Source organism: Erythrolamprus reginae, chromosome Z, assembly GCF_031021105.1.
Source record: "Erythrolamprus reginae isolate rEryReg1 chromosome Z, rEryReg1.hap1, whole genome shotgun sequence".
NCBI classification, from domain to species: domain Eukaryota; kingdom Metazoa; phylum Chordata; class Lepidosauria; order Squamata; family Dipsadidae; genus Erythrolamprus; species Erythrolamprus reginae.
In genome coordinates, this window is record NC_091963.1 from 792,524 (window position 1) to 805,626 (window position 13,103).

Sequence of the window (13,103 nt, forward strand, 5' to 3'; positions counted from 1 at the left end):
TTTGTTTAAAAAAAAAACCCCATGTTTTTATTTTCATTTGTCAGAAAAATTGAGACTTTTTTGCTGCAAGAACCGATGTCCCCACCCCCCAAATTAGAGGCAAAACCCCTCCCATTCCCACAAACACCTCCCATTCCTCATGCGTACCGAAAACACCGTCGTGTTTAATAATAATATGCGGCAGGATCCGGTCACTAACTGAGTTTTTAAAAAAGGGAAGAGAGGAAGAGAGAGAGAAGAGAGAGAGGAAAGTTCTCCATCCTGCAAATCTTGTACAATCCAAAAGGTCTCACTAAAAAAAGGGACTCTGTCAAAAAGAGGACCTATGTTGAGAATCACAAATCCCATGGTGCTCCCCAGGTAAGGAGGGGTGGGGGTCGTGCATAGGACGGGGGCCTATTAAAAAGGGGACAAGATCTAGCCTAAATAACAGGTTGGACACACAACCGTTGTATTCTTCACAGCTGGAGGGGGGAGTTCAGAGAAGCAGATCTGGGGGGGGGGGGGGCTACAACACCCATCAGCCCCGAAATGCAGTTAGAAATGTTGCACACTTCTTTGAAATTCAGGTGTTGAAACGGGGGTGGGTGGGGTGTGTGTATGTCATGGCCGACCTCAGGATCCCGGACGGTCCCCCACTTTCTCTGGCGAGGCACCTGTCAGTCAGGAATAAGCCCAGGTGCGGCTGTGAGGGTCCGGAGCCTGATCCAAATCCAGTAAGCCCACTCCCTCTTTCTATAAGGTGGGTGGGAGAGAGGCAGGCAAGGATAAGCAGGGTTTTGGGGTACAGTTGGGGAGGGGGCATTCCTGTGAAAGATGGGAGGGGGCTTTCAGGACCCCAAAGAGGGTTCCAGCTTGCTGGCTTGTTCCCCCCCCCCCCAGTGCAGCTGTTTTCTAAGAGGTAGTTTTGAGAACTATGAGAGTGGAGGAGAATGGCAATAGTTTGGGGGGGGTTGCAGGGGGAGGGGCCACAGAAAGATGAAGGAGGGGCTGGAAGGGGAGGTCTCCCTGGGCTACTACAGGGGAAGGGGAAGTGGGAGTGTGTGTCCCCCTCTAGTTTCAAAGAGGTGGTGTGGAACAACCACCTGGAAGAGGTGGAGACTTCACCCAGAGGAGTGGTCCCCCTGAACTCTAAGCTATGGGGAGCCCTTCCTTCTTCCCCCTTCTGGTTCACAGAACCGAGCTGGTCCACCTTGGATCTTGGCCTGACCCACTGACCCAGTAGATGCCTGCCAATGCTGTTAGCCCTTGATATAGCCACGGAGAAACCAAGCACCAAGATGAACCAGCTCCGGGTCAGAAGGGTCACTGCCGCCCCTCATCCCGAAACTATCGGCCCTGTGAGTTGGGTGATGCATTGGGGCGGGAAGAGAAGCCGGGGGGAGGAGGAGGAGCAGAACATGGAGGAAGGATGGCGTCGGCTGCATCTTCGGGAGCTTGAGAAGGTCCTGGTTGAGGATGCATTCAGGGCGCTGCGGAGGCAGGGAGTGGCCCCGCAGGAGGCGGTGTTGCCCCATCAGCCGGAGGAGCAGCAGCAGGAGGCGGCGGCGGCTGAGGATCTGAGAAGAGACGGCAAAGAGAGAAATAAGGTCACCTGGAAAGAGAACTCTGGCCTTCCAAGTGGGGGTTTGTCTGGACGGGTCAAAAAGACACACACTGTGCTCAAAAGAGGACCACTGGTTAACACTGGCTAACACACAAAAACAGGGTGTCCGAGGGGGAAAGGCATTTTGAAATTCCCTGATGCTTCCCTGACATTTCCTTGTAACTTGCGATCTAGTTAAGGTGCGGCTGTAGATGAGGTCAGACCAAACGGCCAAGCCCTGGAGAAATATCGGTAGCTGGGGAAGCAAGTTCTTGCCATAGTTATGATCATTTTTGCTTGACTCCGCCAGGCAGTGCGATCCAGGTTTTTTAAATGTGATTTTTCCCTGACTTTTACACATTTTAATACAGTTTGTTTTTTCCTCCCTGATTTATCCTGTTTTTTTCACAAATTCCCTGATATTTCCCGAACTGCCGATTTCCCTGATAATCCCTGATTTCCTAGGTTTGCTGGACACCCTGAAAAAAACAGGGAAAGAAATAGCTAACTCTTAATTAGTTCAATCTGGCAGCATTCCCGGATGAATAACTCGGAGATAAGAATAGTCCAGGTTGAGAGCCAGAGTCATTAAGCTGTCTTTGAAGTGATTCTGGCTGCTTGACCGGACTTATAGTTCATGGAAGAATTGAAGAACATGAAGACTGCATGAGTGAAAGAGCTCTGAGATCAGAAAATGTTCTCTCAGCTTTGGTTCACAAGCAGCCATTATCTCTTACAAACATTGTTTGGCATGCCCCCTTATCCCCAGACTGTCCCTTATATAAGGACCAGGCGTGGCCAAGTATTCCCTAGAGCAGGGGTGGGCAATTAATTTTGCCATGGGGCCGCATGAGAAATTGGGATGGTTTTAGAGGGCCGGACTAATATAATTAACTCAGTTCTACTCAATACTGTAAAGACCCAGACCCTGGCCTGACCTAAACACCTGGACCCACTCTACAGACCCCTAATTGTTTGCTTTACGGCAACACGGTGCACCACAGTCACTGCGCTGGAGTGTTTGCCTGGTTTCTGTGCTCGGCTGCTCTCGGTAGGAGGTCGGGGTCCGCTCCAGTGCGAGGATGAAAGAGCTCACCACATCTGCTGGGACTCCTCCGGTTCCTGCTTTCCTCATGATTTCATCCTTGCACTGAGCAGATCCCGACCTCTGTGGACCAGTCACAGATAGCATGTGGGCCAGATTCGGCCTGCGGGCCGCCCCTTGCCCAGGTCTGCCCTAGAATCACTAATGCCAAGACCCTTCCTTTCTCAGATATTCTTGCCTGGATATCGTTCTCCTGATTCTTGCATCTAACAGGGGTTCGTCCCCTAAGTCCTCTTCCTCTGACTCAGTCCATACCCTAACTGGGGGGTGCTACATTCTCTAGTTGATCCTCAGTCTCTGACCCCACATCCCTCTCAGACTGAGGCTGACCAGAACACTGGCCTAGCCTACCCATGTGCATCCTTGTCCTCGAAATCGATGAGCAGCTGAACCGGACATGGACCAGCCACAACAAAAAGCTCGAGAGAAGATGGAGCATCTGGCATGGCTTAAATTCTGTGCTTACATTCGATAGGAGATGGGTTGGAAGCCACCCATCCGAACGTTGTCAATGCGAAGGTCTGGCCTTAAAAATGGGGACCCGGTTTTTAGGAGGACCAAGGAACAATCGCTGAAGGCCTCCAACCAGAGATGGATGGAGCTGAAGGTTCATTTGGGGAAGGGTGGACAATGGCCATCAGATGGTTGGTAATATGCAAGGAGGTGGAACTTTATTATGCGTTGAGGAAATTTATTTGCTCAATTCCATGAAAATGGAGTTGATGGTTTGGGAATGGCACGTGAGGAAGCCGGGGAACTCCTGGCCACTGGACTGAAGATTTGTAAGGAGCTGGCTTCATTTCAAAGCCAAGGAAAGGATACGGAGATCAAAGGGGCTGAAAATAATTGGACAACCATTTGTCCGGAATGTTACGGATAGTCTTTCACTCACGACCCATCACTGAGCCTAATGTTTCTGTTGCTAAGCAAGACAAATGACTCATATCCATAAGTTGCAGGGTCCCTGGATGACAAGGCCCCCTTTTTGTGGGGTGGCAAAGTCAATGGGGAAGCCAAACTACAATGACTCACTTCATGACCGCGGCAAGAAAAGTTGTCGTCGCGAAGGGTGAAACTCACTGAACAAAGGTCTTGCTTAGAAACAAAAAAGTTGAGCTCCATTGTGGTCGTAAGTCGGAGACCAGCTGTGAACTGAACCAATGAAATGAAAGGAGGCCTCTGAAAGTCCACGGGGGAAGGAAGGAAGCTTGCCGAAGGGGGAGACAGTGGCCACCCGGAAGACTTACACAAACCGTTTGGAGAGGCCAGTTGTCCCCGGGGCCCCACGATGGTTCCTGTCCCAGATGGCGGGATGCTGGTGCTGGCGGCCGAAGGGGCAGTAGTGGTTCCACTTGGCATGATACGGCCTGGCAGGGGCTGTCCGGGCATCATGGAGCCCTGCCCAAGGACTGGACCTGGAGGGGAGCAAATGGCAGTGAAGGGGGGGTTGGAGGAATGCAGCAATGGAGGGTCCAACCCCCCCCATCTTCTCATTCTCCTCTCCTCCTCCCCCTCCTTATCCATCCCTCCATCTATCCATCTTCTGGTCCTCTTTCATCCATTTCTTCCCACCCCTCCTCATCCATCCATCCATCCATCCTCTCATTCTCTTCATTCATTCATTCCTCCTCCTCCTCCTCCTCATCCATCCATCTTCTGGTCACCCATTTCTTCCCTTCTTCATCCATCCATCCATCTTCTTGTCCCCTTCATTCATTTCTTCATACTCCCCTTCATCCATCCATCCATCCATCCATCCATCCATCCATCCACCCACTGATCCTCTTTGTCCGTTTCTCTTCCTTGTGCCTTTCTCCATCCCACCACCGTCCTCCTGGCCCCCACCGGACGAGACAGGGACACAAAACCTCCCAAACAACACAAAAGATTACACCCTTAACACCCTTCCCCCCCAATCATGATGGTCCAGGTCAATTCCAGCCCAGCTTTATGATTCTATGGAACCAATCAAGTGACGGACGATCTGGGTCCTTCAGCTTCCAACCGTCCAGGAATAATGAAAGTTATGACCCCTCCTCTGGAGGAACATCTCAGGGCAGCTGTGTGGCTTCTACGTCTAGTCAAAGAGAAGAGGACCTGCAGCTCGCGTTCAAACCCTTACAAGAAGCAGCTCTTTTGGGTGGGTGGGGGCACGTCACGTGACTCCCCCTACCACACATCCGCCACGGCCTCCTGAGATAAATCAAAGTTAAGGAGACGAGTGGAACAAACGAAACTTGAGCTACTGAGTGCTCCTGATTCCAACACTATCGAAAAACCTATTAATGGGTCCCTGGGGGGTGTGGTGTGTAGAAGAGGCCACATAACCGAACAAATTAATCTCAGCTGATATGTACAAGTTCCGCAGTGGCTATACCACTTGGTAAGAACTTAGTAAAGTTCTACAGTTTTCTTTCATTTTAAAAATCTCTGCCTCACTTAAACATCTCTAGTCTACCATCACAATGTTGTGTGGGACATTTGTGTACCCCAAAGTCTCACTGCTCAAGGCAAAGTGCCACCCATCAGTCTCTCTCCCCCTCCATCTTTCCATCCTCCCGCAACCCCTTCACCCATTTTCATCCATTTCCCCATCCACCCCATTCCCCCAACCTTCTCTCTTTCTCTCTCTCTCTCCCCCTTTCCATCCACCTCTCCATTCTCCATCCTTTGGCGTCTCAGTACATCTCTCCCTCCTTCCGTCTGTCCATCATGCAGCCATCCAGCCACAGCCACGGCAACAAAAGCACTGATCTCTTGCGCAAACTACCGGATTGGAGGGGGGGGAGCAGAGAGAAAGAGACAGAGGGGGAGAAAAATGGGGGGGGGGGAGAAGGTTACAGGAGGAGAGGGAAAGGGAGGAGAAAGAAACAGAGAAGAGAAAGGAGGAAGGAGAAAAGAAAAGGGAGGGAGAGAGAGAGAGGGAGGGAGGGATCAGTGCTTCTCCACATTGGGGCTGGGGGATTCTGGGAGTTGGAGTCCATGCATCTCCAAGTCATGGAGGCTGCCTCCCGCCCCCAGATAGTCCTTGACTTACAATGGTCCATTTAGTGACCGCTTGAAGTTAAAACAGCACTTAGGACCAGTTTTCAAACTTAGAGCTGTCGGTCACACGAGCATTCGGAGGCTGTGCAACTAACTCGTATTTGTGACGGTGGCAGTGTCCCAGGGGGTGTGTGTGTGTGTGTTGTACACTCTCTGTTTTGTGACCTTCCAACAAACAGAAGAGGGGACCCAGACTGGCTTCACAACTGTGTTATTGACGTGGGGGTGGGGGGAGAAACTCCTTGAAGAAAAGTCTCCCATTTGAAGAGCTGCCTTTTGGAAAGTGCCTTTAAGCCCCCACTCAGATGGGCAATCTCATGTCAGCCCCCCCACCCCCCCTGCACTGCTCCACTTTTGCAAGGAATGGCAGGCAACGTTCAAATGCTTCTTAAAAGCCTCTTTCTATATTTTATCTGTGTGTGTGTGTGTGTGTGTGTATCTCTGGGGGAAGTAAAAGCAGAGGGGAAAAACCCAAGATTGTTGTTTCGCTGCAAATGTGCAAAAACTCTCCATCAGGGAGAAGGGAAAATGGCTTCCCACTAAGCGGGATTCCCTTGCAGGAGCCCTGAGATGCCAGGACGTGAAAGTGAGGAGGGGGAAAGAAGAGGGGAGAGAGAGAGAGATAGAGAGAGAAGGACGTTTGGTGGAGAAGAAAGAGGAGAGGATGGGCGGATTGGGGGGGGGGGGAGGAAGACTGAATGGCTGGAGCAGAATAAACAGGGAAGCGTGACCTACATACAGGAAGGGAGGCTGAAAGGAAAACACACACACACACACACAAACACATGCACGTAGGCACGCACTCAGGCAGGCACACACACAAATGCACAGCCGAGCACAAACGGCAGCTGTTGGGAGGGGAGGAGAGAGAAAGGCATGGTTCATTAGACAGGAAGGGGGGCTGGCAGAGATGCCTCCCCTCATCTATCTCCTTCCTTCCTTCCTATTCCTTTTTTCCTCCCTCCCTCCCTTCTCTCTTCTTCTTTTCCTCTCTCTCTTCCTTCCCTCTCCTTCCTTCCTTTCTCTTTCCTCCTTCTCCTTCCTTCCTTCCCTCCCTTTTTCCATCCTTCCTTCCTTCTCCTTCCCTCTCCTTCTTTTCTTCTCTCTCTTCCTCCCATCTCCTTCCTCACTTCTCTCTCCTTCCTTCCTTCCCTCCTTCTCTCTTCTTCTTCTCTCTCTCCCTTCCCTCTCCTTCCTTCTTTCTCTCTCTTTCCTCCTTCTCCTTCCCTCCCTCTCTCTCTTCTTCCTCCCTCCCTTCCTCCTGCCTCCTTCCATTTCTGAACACAATCCAACAGGTCTTTCAATGTCCAAGTCTTCTGTCCAGACTCTACGGGTTGGAAACCTTCGTGCAGGAATGTCCCCACTGACTCAGGAAAATGCCGCTAATTCTGCTCTGGGTGGAAACCTGTTTTTCTGCTGAGGGGTTTCTGTTTTTTAACCTCCCTTGCTTGTTCAGTTTGAAAAGCCCACGTTCGCACATCTGGGGGGTGTTGAAAAGAAGGTTGCAAGAAGCTTTTGGAGCAAAGCTTTTAAGGTGGGGTCCCACCAGGAATTGAAAGCCCTGTCTCTTAACAAAACATGGAGGAAGAGGAAGAGGAGGGGGGGAGGAAGGTTGGCAGACTCAGAAGGCCCCTAGAAACACCCCCACCCCCACCCAAGAGGGAGGATTGATGGAGGGGGGGAATTGGTGCTTCTCCCGTGACAGACACATAGAGAAAAGCCACGTTTACACACCATTCACACAGAAAAGCAGACCCATCCCTTCCAATTACCAATACTCAGAGAAGCAGGGATTCAACCCAGACAAAACAATCCTAATCAAGGGGAAAATATACCTGAAAGACATAAATAGAGACCAATCCCCTTTTCCTCTATGGATGAGCTGGGTTATGAAATTATCAAGCTCAGGGACCTCCAAAGACCCCCACAGTCCTCCTCCTAGCAATGATGACATTACCTAGTTGGGCCACGAAACGTCTACAAGCTGAGAGAGCACCAAGGACCCCACCCTCCTTGTACTTAATCGCCACTGCGTTGTTCCCAACAGTGACATGATCCAAATTTGCATGACAGACCACGCAGCTGTAGCAACTCGCTTAACGGCCACAAGAATGAAGAGGCACCAAGCCGGGCGCAAATCCACTCAGCCACCAATGTTGGCCTCAAGGTCTCCAGCACTGAATCCCCTTGGCTCCCTTGTCAGAATCTCTACCCCTCTCTCCTTTGCAAGGCCCCCCTCCCCCATTCCACAATCAATGCTGACCCACGCCACTGACCTGGTTGGGGAGGGTGCGGAGGGGGCATCTGGTGGAGCATCATGGGGTAAGGGGGAGGCTGCTGGTGAGAGGACAAGGCTGCCCCCAGAGGATTCATGCCTGGGCCGATGGCGTGCTGGTGTGGCGGTGGCACATTCTGGCTCTGTTGTTGTTGTTGTTGTTGTTGCTGCTGCTGTTGCTGTTCTAATTGTTGCCGGGCTCGGAGTTCGGCGTATTTCAGCTGCTCCATGTGGAAGTTCTGACGCTCGGTCAACAGCTGCTGTCTTTGCTGTTCCAGCTGCGGAGAAAAAGAAGAAGAAGAAGAAGAAGAGAGGTGGGACACCCGGTGGAAGTTCCATGCTGGATCACCGTCATAAACCAGTCGGAGGTTCAAAGCCCACCATAAAAGTCAGCCACCGCATCCCCCCCCCCCCGGCTCATAAATCTCTCCCAGCGGCCGTTGCTTCAAAGTCACGGGCATCAATTATGTGTCAGTAGGTGTTGTGAGTAGTAGTCCAGGCTCAGCTGATCCCAGACTTTGAGGACCAGGAGACGGGGGGGGGGGGGAGTACTGGCATCGCAGGCCAGTGTTCTTGCCATCTGAGTCTGAGAGTGAGGAAGAGTTAGGGACTGAGGAACCACCAGAGACTGGAGAACCCCCAGTTAAGGGTAGTGTCTGAGTCAGAAGACGATGGGGACTTTGAGGATCAGGACCCCCTGTTAGATGCAAGAGTATGGAGGATGGGACCCAGGCATGAATATCTCTCTAGATGGGGTTCTTGGCCCTGGTTAGATCTATGGGACTTTTGGCCACACCGTGGGAGCATATAAAGACAGACTGATGAGAAAAGGGGGTGTGGAAAGCAACACTGAGCATGAGGGACAGAGCTCCACAGCTGAGAGACTTTACTGTCCCCGTGGATTCCAATCCCTGCTTTTGGCTGGCTTGAGCTGTAAAATTCCCCTGGACTGGGTGAGTAATTAGTCAAAGAAGAAACATCACTAGTGGAGATTTATGACTCAATTCTGGCTGGCATCCCAGACTCTCCTTATCTCCTGCTACTGAGATATATGCAGCCAACATCACATTCCTTGCGTCGACTCTTGTGTGGAAGAATTTTGTTTGATAAATAGGCTTTGCCAATGAGTGCTTTTGAGCCAAGGCGGGAGTGGGTCTTTATTCCTGATGATTGTTCCAGGCAGACAGAGCAGTAGGTAGGGAGGTATTGGTCACCTGACGTCTGTAATTGAACCCAAGATTTCCAGACAAGTTGTCAGAAAGTGAATTTTGCCCCATTTGATGAGCTTCCCCCACTGAGAGAAGGTCTTTGCAAAAGAGGATCATGCGACCATAGGATCATAAGTTGCCAAGTATCCAAATTTTGATGACAGGTTAGGCATCGTCTCAAGACCACAATCATTGCTAAGCAGGACAGTCGTTAAAAGGTGAAGTAAATGTGTTAAAAGTGGCCCCATTTGATGACATTTTGGGCCACAGTTGTTAAGTGAATCGCTTGGGTGGCTAAGCGAGGGACAGCATTGTTAAGTGGATCCAGCTTGCGAAATGGGATCACGTGACTCTGGGATATTATGGCCGTCATAAATACGAGTCAGTCGCCCAGCGTCCATATTTTGATTACAGCTCGACTTACACGCCAAAATTGAGCCCAACATTTCCATCGTTAAACAAGACATTTGAGCAGTGAGCAATTTTGCCCCTTTTACAACCTTTCTGGCCACAGTGAATGTTAAGTGAAATCACTGCAGTTCTGCCATCCATAACGAAGTCATTAAGTGAATCAGGCTTCCTTTGCTGGTCAGGAGGGCAAAAAAAAAGAGAACATGTGATCTCAGGATATGGCCATTGTCTTAAATATAAACCGGTTGAATTTTGACCCCGTGACCCTGGGCAATGCTGCAACGGTGAAAAATAGTCACAAGTCCGTTTCTCTGGCACCGTCAAATGATCGCTATATGGACCATTGTAAGTGAAGGATTACCTATACCTGGGGGAATGATAGTTGTGTAAAAAAATGATCCTAGGCCACTTTTCACAGAACTGTCGTAAATTGAAATGGTCACTGAGTGAAATGTCGTAAGTTGAGGACTACCTGTATGTAATCACAGTATCCAGAGCCAAGAGATTCTGGAGGTCAGGTGGAGGTCAAGGGACGGGTTTTGAATGCCTGGCGGACCAGGGGACATGGTGGATGGATGCCTTCTCCAAAAAGAACACAATTCGGTTTTCTTTGAACGAAAAGCTCAAACAAAACGCCAGGTCAAAGGCTGAACTCTCCTTTATTTGATATTTTTAATGTATTTCCCCCCCTTTCCCGACAATATTGTGTAGAAATTCAAAGGGATGGACTTATAAATAATAGAAACATAGAAGACTGACGGCAGAAGAAGACCTCCTGGTCCATCTATTCTGTCCTTACACTATTTCCTGTATTTTATCTTAGGATGGATATATGTTTATCCCAGGCATGTTTAAATTCAGTGACTGTGGATTTACCAACCACGTCTGCTGGAAGTTTGTTCCAAGCATCTACTACTCTTTCAGTAAAATAATATTTTCTCACGTTGTTTTTGATCTTTCCCGCCAACTAACTTCAGATTGTGTCCCCTTGTTCTTGTGTTCACTTTCCTATTAAAAACACTTCCCTCCTGGACCTTATTTAACCCTTTAACATATTTAAATGTTTTGATCATGTCCCCCCTTTCCCTTCTGTCCTCCAGACTAGACAGATGGAGTCTTTCCTGATGAGTTTTATGCTGAAGACCTCTTACCATTTTTGTAGCCCGTCTTTGGTTGGACCCGTTCAATTTTATCAATCTCTTTTTGTAGTTGGGGTCTCAAGAACTGAAAACAGCATTATTCCAAATGAGGTCTCACCAGCGCTCTATATAGTGGGATCACAATCTCCCTCTTCCTGCTTGTGATACCTCTAGCTATGCAGCCAAGCATCCTACTTGCTTTACCTACCGCCTGACTGTACTGTTCACCCATTTTGAGACTGCCAGAAATCACTTCCCCTCTAAATCCTTCTCTTGTGAAGTTTTATTTATTAGGTTTGTATGCCGCCCTCTCTGTAGAAGAAGTTTTTGCTAACACAGAAGTGCCAATACAATGCTCTATAATACTCTTCCTGCCTCCTGTTTTCTCTGCAACAACTCTTGTGAGGTGGGCTGAAGAGAGAGGCCCACGGTCAGCCAACTGGATTTCACACCTACGGTGGGTGTACCTAGAACTCACCGGCTCCGGCTTCATTTCCAAATTAACCCCAGACCAAATAGTGCCACAAAACCAACACCTGTTACACTGCACTAAGGAAGCAATTGCGCACAGCTTCTCCACTTCCTGGTTTTTCAAGCCAATGGTGATGAACGTAATTTAAAATAATAATAATAATAATAATAATAATAATAATAATAATAATAATAATATCCCAGGTAATTAATATTGGAGCCTAGCAAAGGCGCAAAAGGAGTTAGGAACCCACCGAAGAGACCGGCAAAGGCATCAATGACCCCTTGGGACCCTGCCAACTTTCTCTCTTTATCTAGACGGAAACAGGGAGGGAAGAAGATAAAAAATTTTTTTAAAAAAATCCAATGATTTCCAACCGAGTTCCTAAATTCTGGTCATGGCTCGATTTTTTTTAAAAAAAAAAAAATATATATATGACCAAATTCGGCTGCCTCCGGAACGACAACCAATGGGATTCCTCCACCTGTCAACTTCCCATTCAAATGGACGGTTGCCGAGGGAATCCTGTCCACACCTCCCATGCTGTAGAGCGGGGCGTGTTGTCTGTGCCAACGAGACTGCCGCCACAAGGAAACACACACACACACACACACACACACGGAAATGAAAAGCCCTTCACCCCATGGCGGCTGTGGGCTCTGCAGTGATGCAGCCTGACACCTCTTTTTGTGAGATTTTACACACCGCTGACTTGGATCTCTGGCTAAAGGTGTTACACTCACATCCATTATGTATAAAATTGGGGGGGGGGGGGGGGGAAGGGAGCCAATTTGTGGTCGATCTGAACCGCCAAGAACCGAAACCAACATTTGTGTGTGTGTGTCTGTGTGCAACTGGAAAGGTTTATTTGGCCAGGAAAACTGAAGGTCCACAAAGACCCACGCGTGTCTGGGCTGTGGGGGGCGAGAGCAGCTGCAGGAGAGCCATGTCTTGGAAGAAGGGAATCAATGCAGAAGCTGCCTTCGCCCCCTAGCAACTGTCCTTCCCTTATCTGCCAATCAGTGGAGAGCAGGGGGGGGGGGAGGCTGGGGTGGGGGGGGGAAACACAGACGCCACACAGAAGCTATTCTGGGGAAGGAAATTCAGAAGAACCGGGTGGATAGGAGGGTGGCAAGGAACGTGCTGCCATTCACGCACCTGGACGAGGCGCAGGGCTGCTGGGGGTGGGGGTTGGCCCTCGGGGGAAACAGGAGGGGCTAGGAACCCCCTCTTGCTGCAGGGGATCAAGGGTCAGGAGGGGAACTAGGATTAAAACCTTCCGAGGGAGGGGGGGAAGGAGTAAACGTGGGCAATAACAGCAGGTCAGCTGCAGAAGAGAGACGGAGGCTGGCTGAACGGAGTCTGGGGTGACAGGGAGGGTGGTGGGCTGCCCCAAGGCACTTCATGGACTGCCAGGGAAGGCTCCACGGGGCTGCTAGAAGGACCCCATGGACTGAGAGTGGGGTGGCCGGAGAGACTCCACGGAAGGACTCCCATCTTCCAACCAGACAGAATTGGGATAGGGATGGCGGAGTGCCTGCAGGGAGCAGCACGAATTGACTCCGGGGGGCCCAGAGGGAGGGTCCCTGACATGGCCTTGGCACAGATTCCTTTACCGGCCCCCTACTGGGTAGAGAAGCAGTACGTGAATGGTGGGACGTCAGCGTCTGTAGCAGGGGTGGCCTAGAATTCTTACGTGGTCACAAGCAAAGTACCGTATTTTTCAGAGTACAAGACGCTCCCTGAAAGAGGCTGAAAATTTGGATGCCTCTTATGCCCTGAATGTAGCTTTTCCCAAAGCTTTTTTCCAGCCCTAACCAGGTGCTAATGGTCTTCCCAGCTCTTGCCTTGCAGGCTCTTTCG

General features: G+C 50.1%; 1 protein-coding gene across 1 annotated transcript in view; it reads right to left on the reverse strand.

Moving 5' to 3' along the window:
* SMARCC1 (SWI/SNF related BAF chromatin remodeling complex subunit C1) overlaps nt 1-13,103 on the reverse strand; it is a 72,343-nt gene continuing 59,240 nt past the window's right edge. Inside the window, exons 26-28 of the mRNA XM_070767173.1 lie at nt 8,012-8,288; nt 3,938-4,105; nt 1-1,559 (exon numbers count right to left, since the gene is read on the reverse strand). Coding sequence (XP_070623274.1) covers nt 1,465-1,559; nt 3,938-4,105; nt 8,012-8,288 — 540 coding nt within the window. The 3' untranslated portion in view covers nt 1-1,464. The remainder of the gene's footprint in view (nt 1,560-3,937; nt 4,106-8,011; nt 8,289-13,103) is intronic.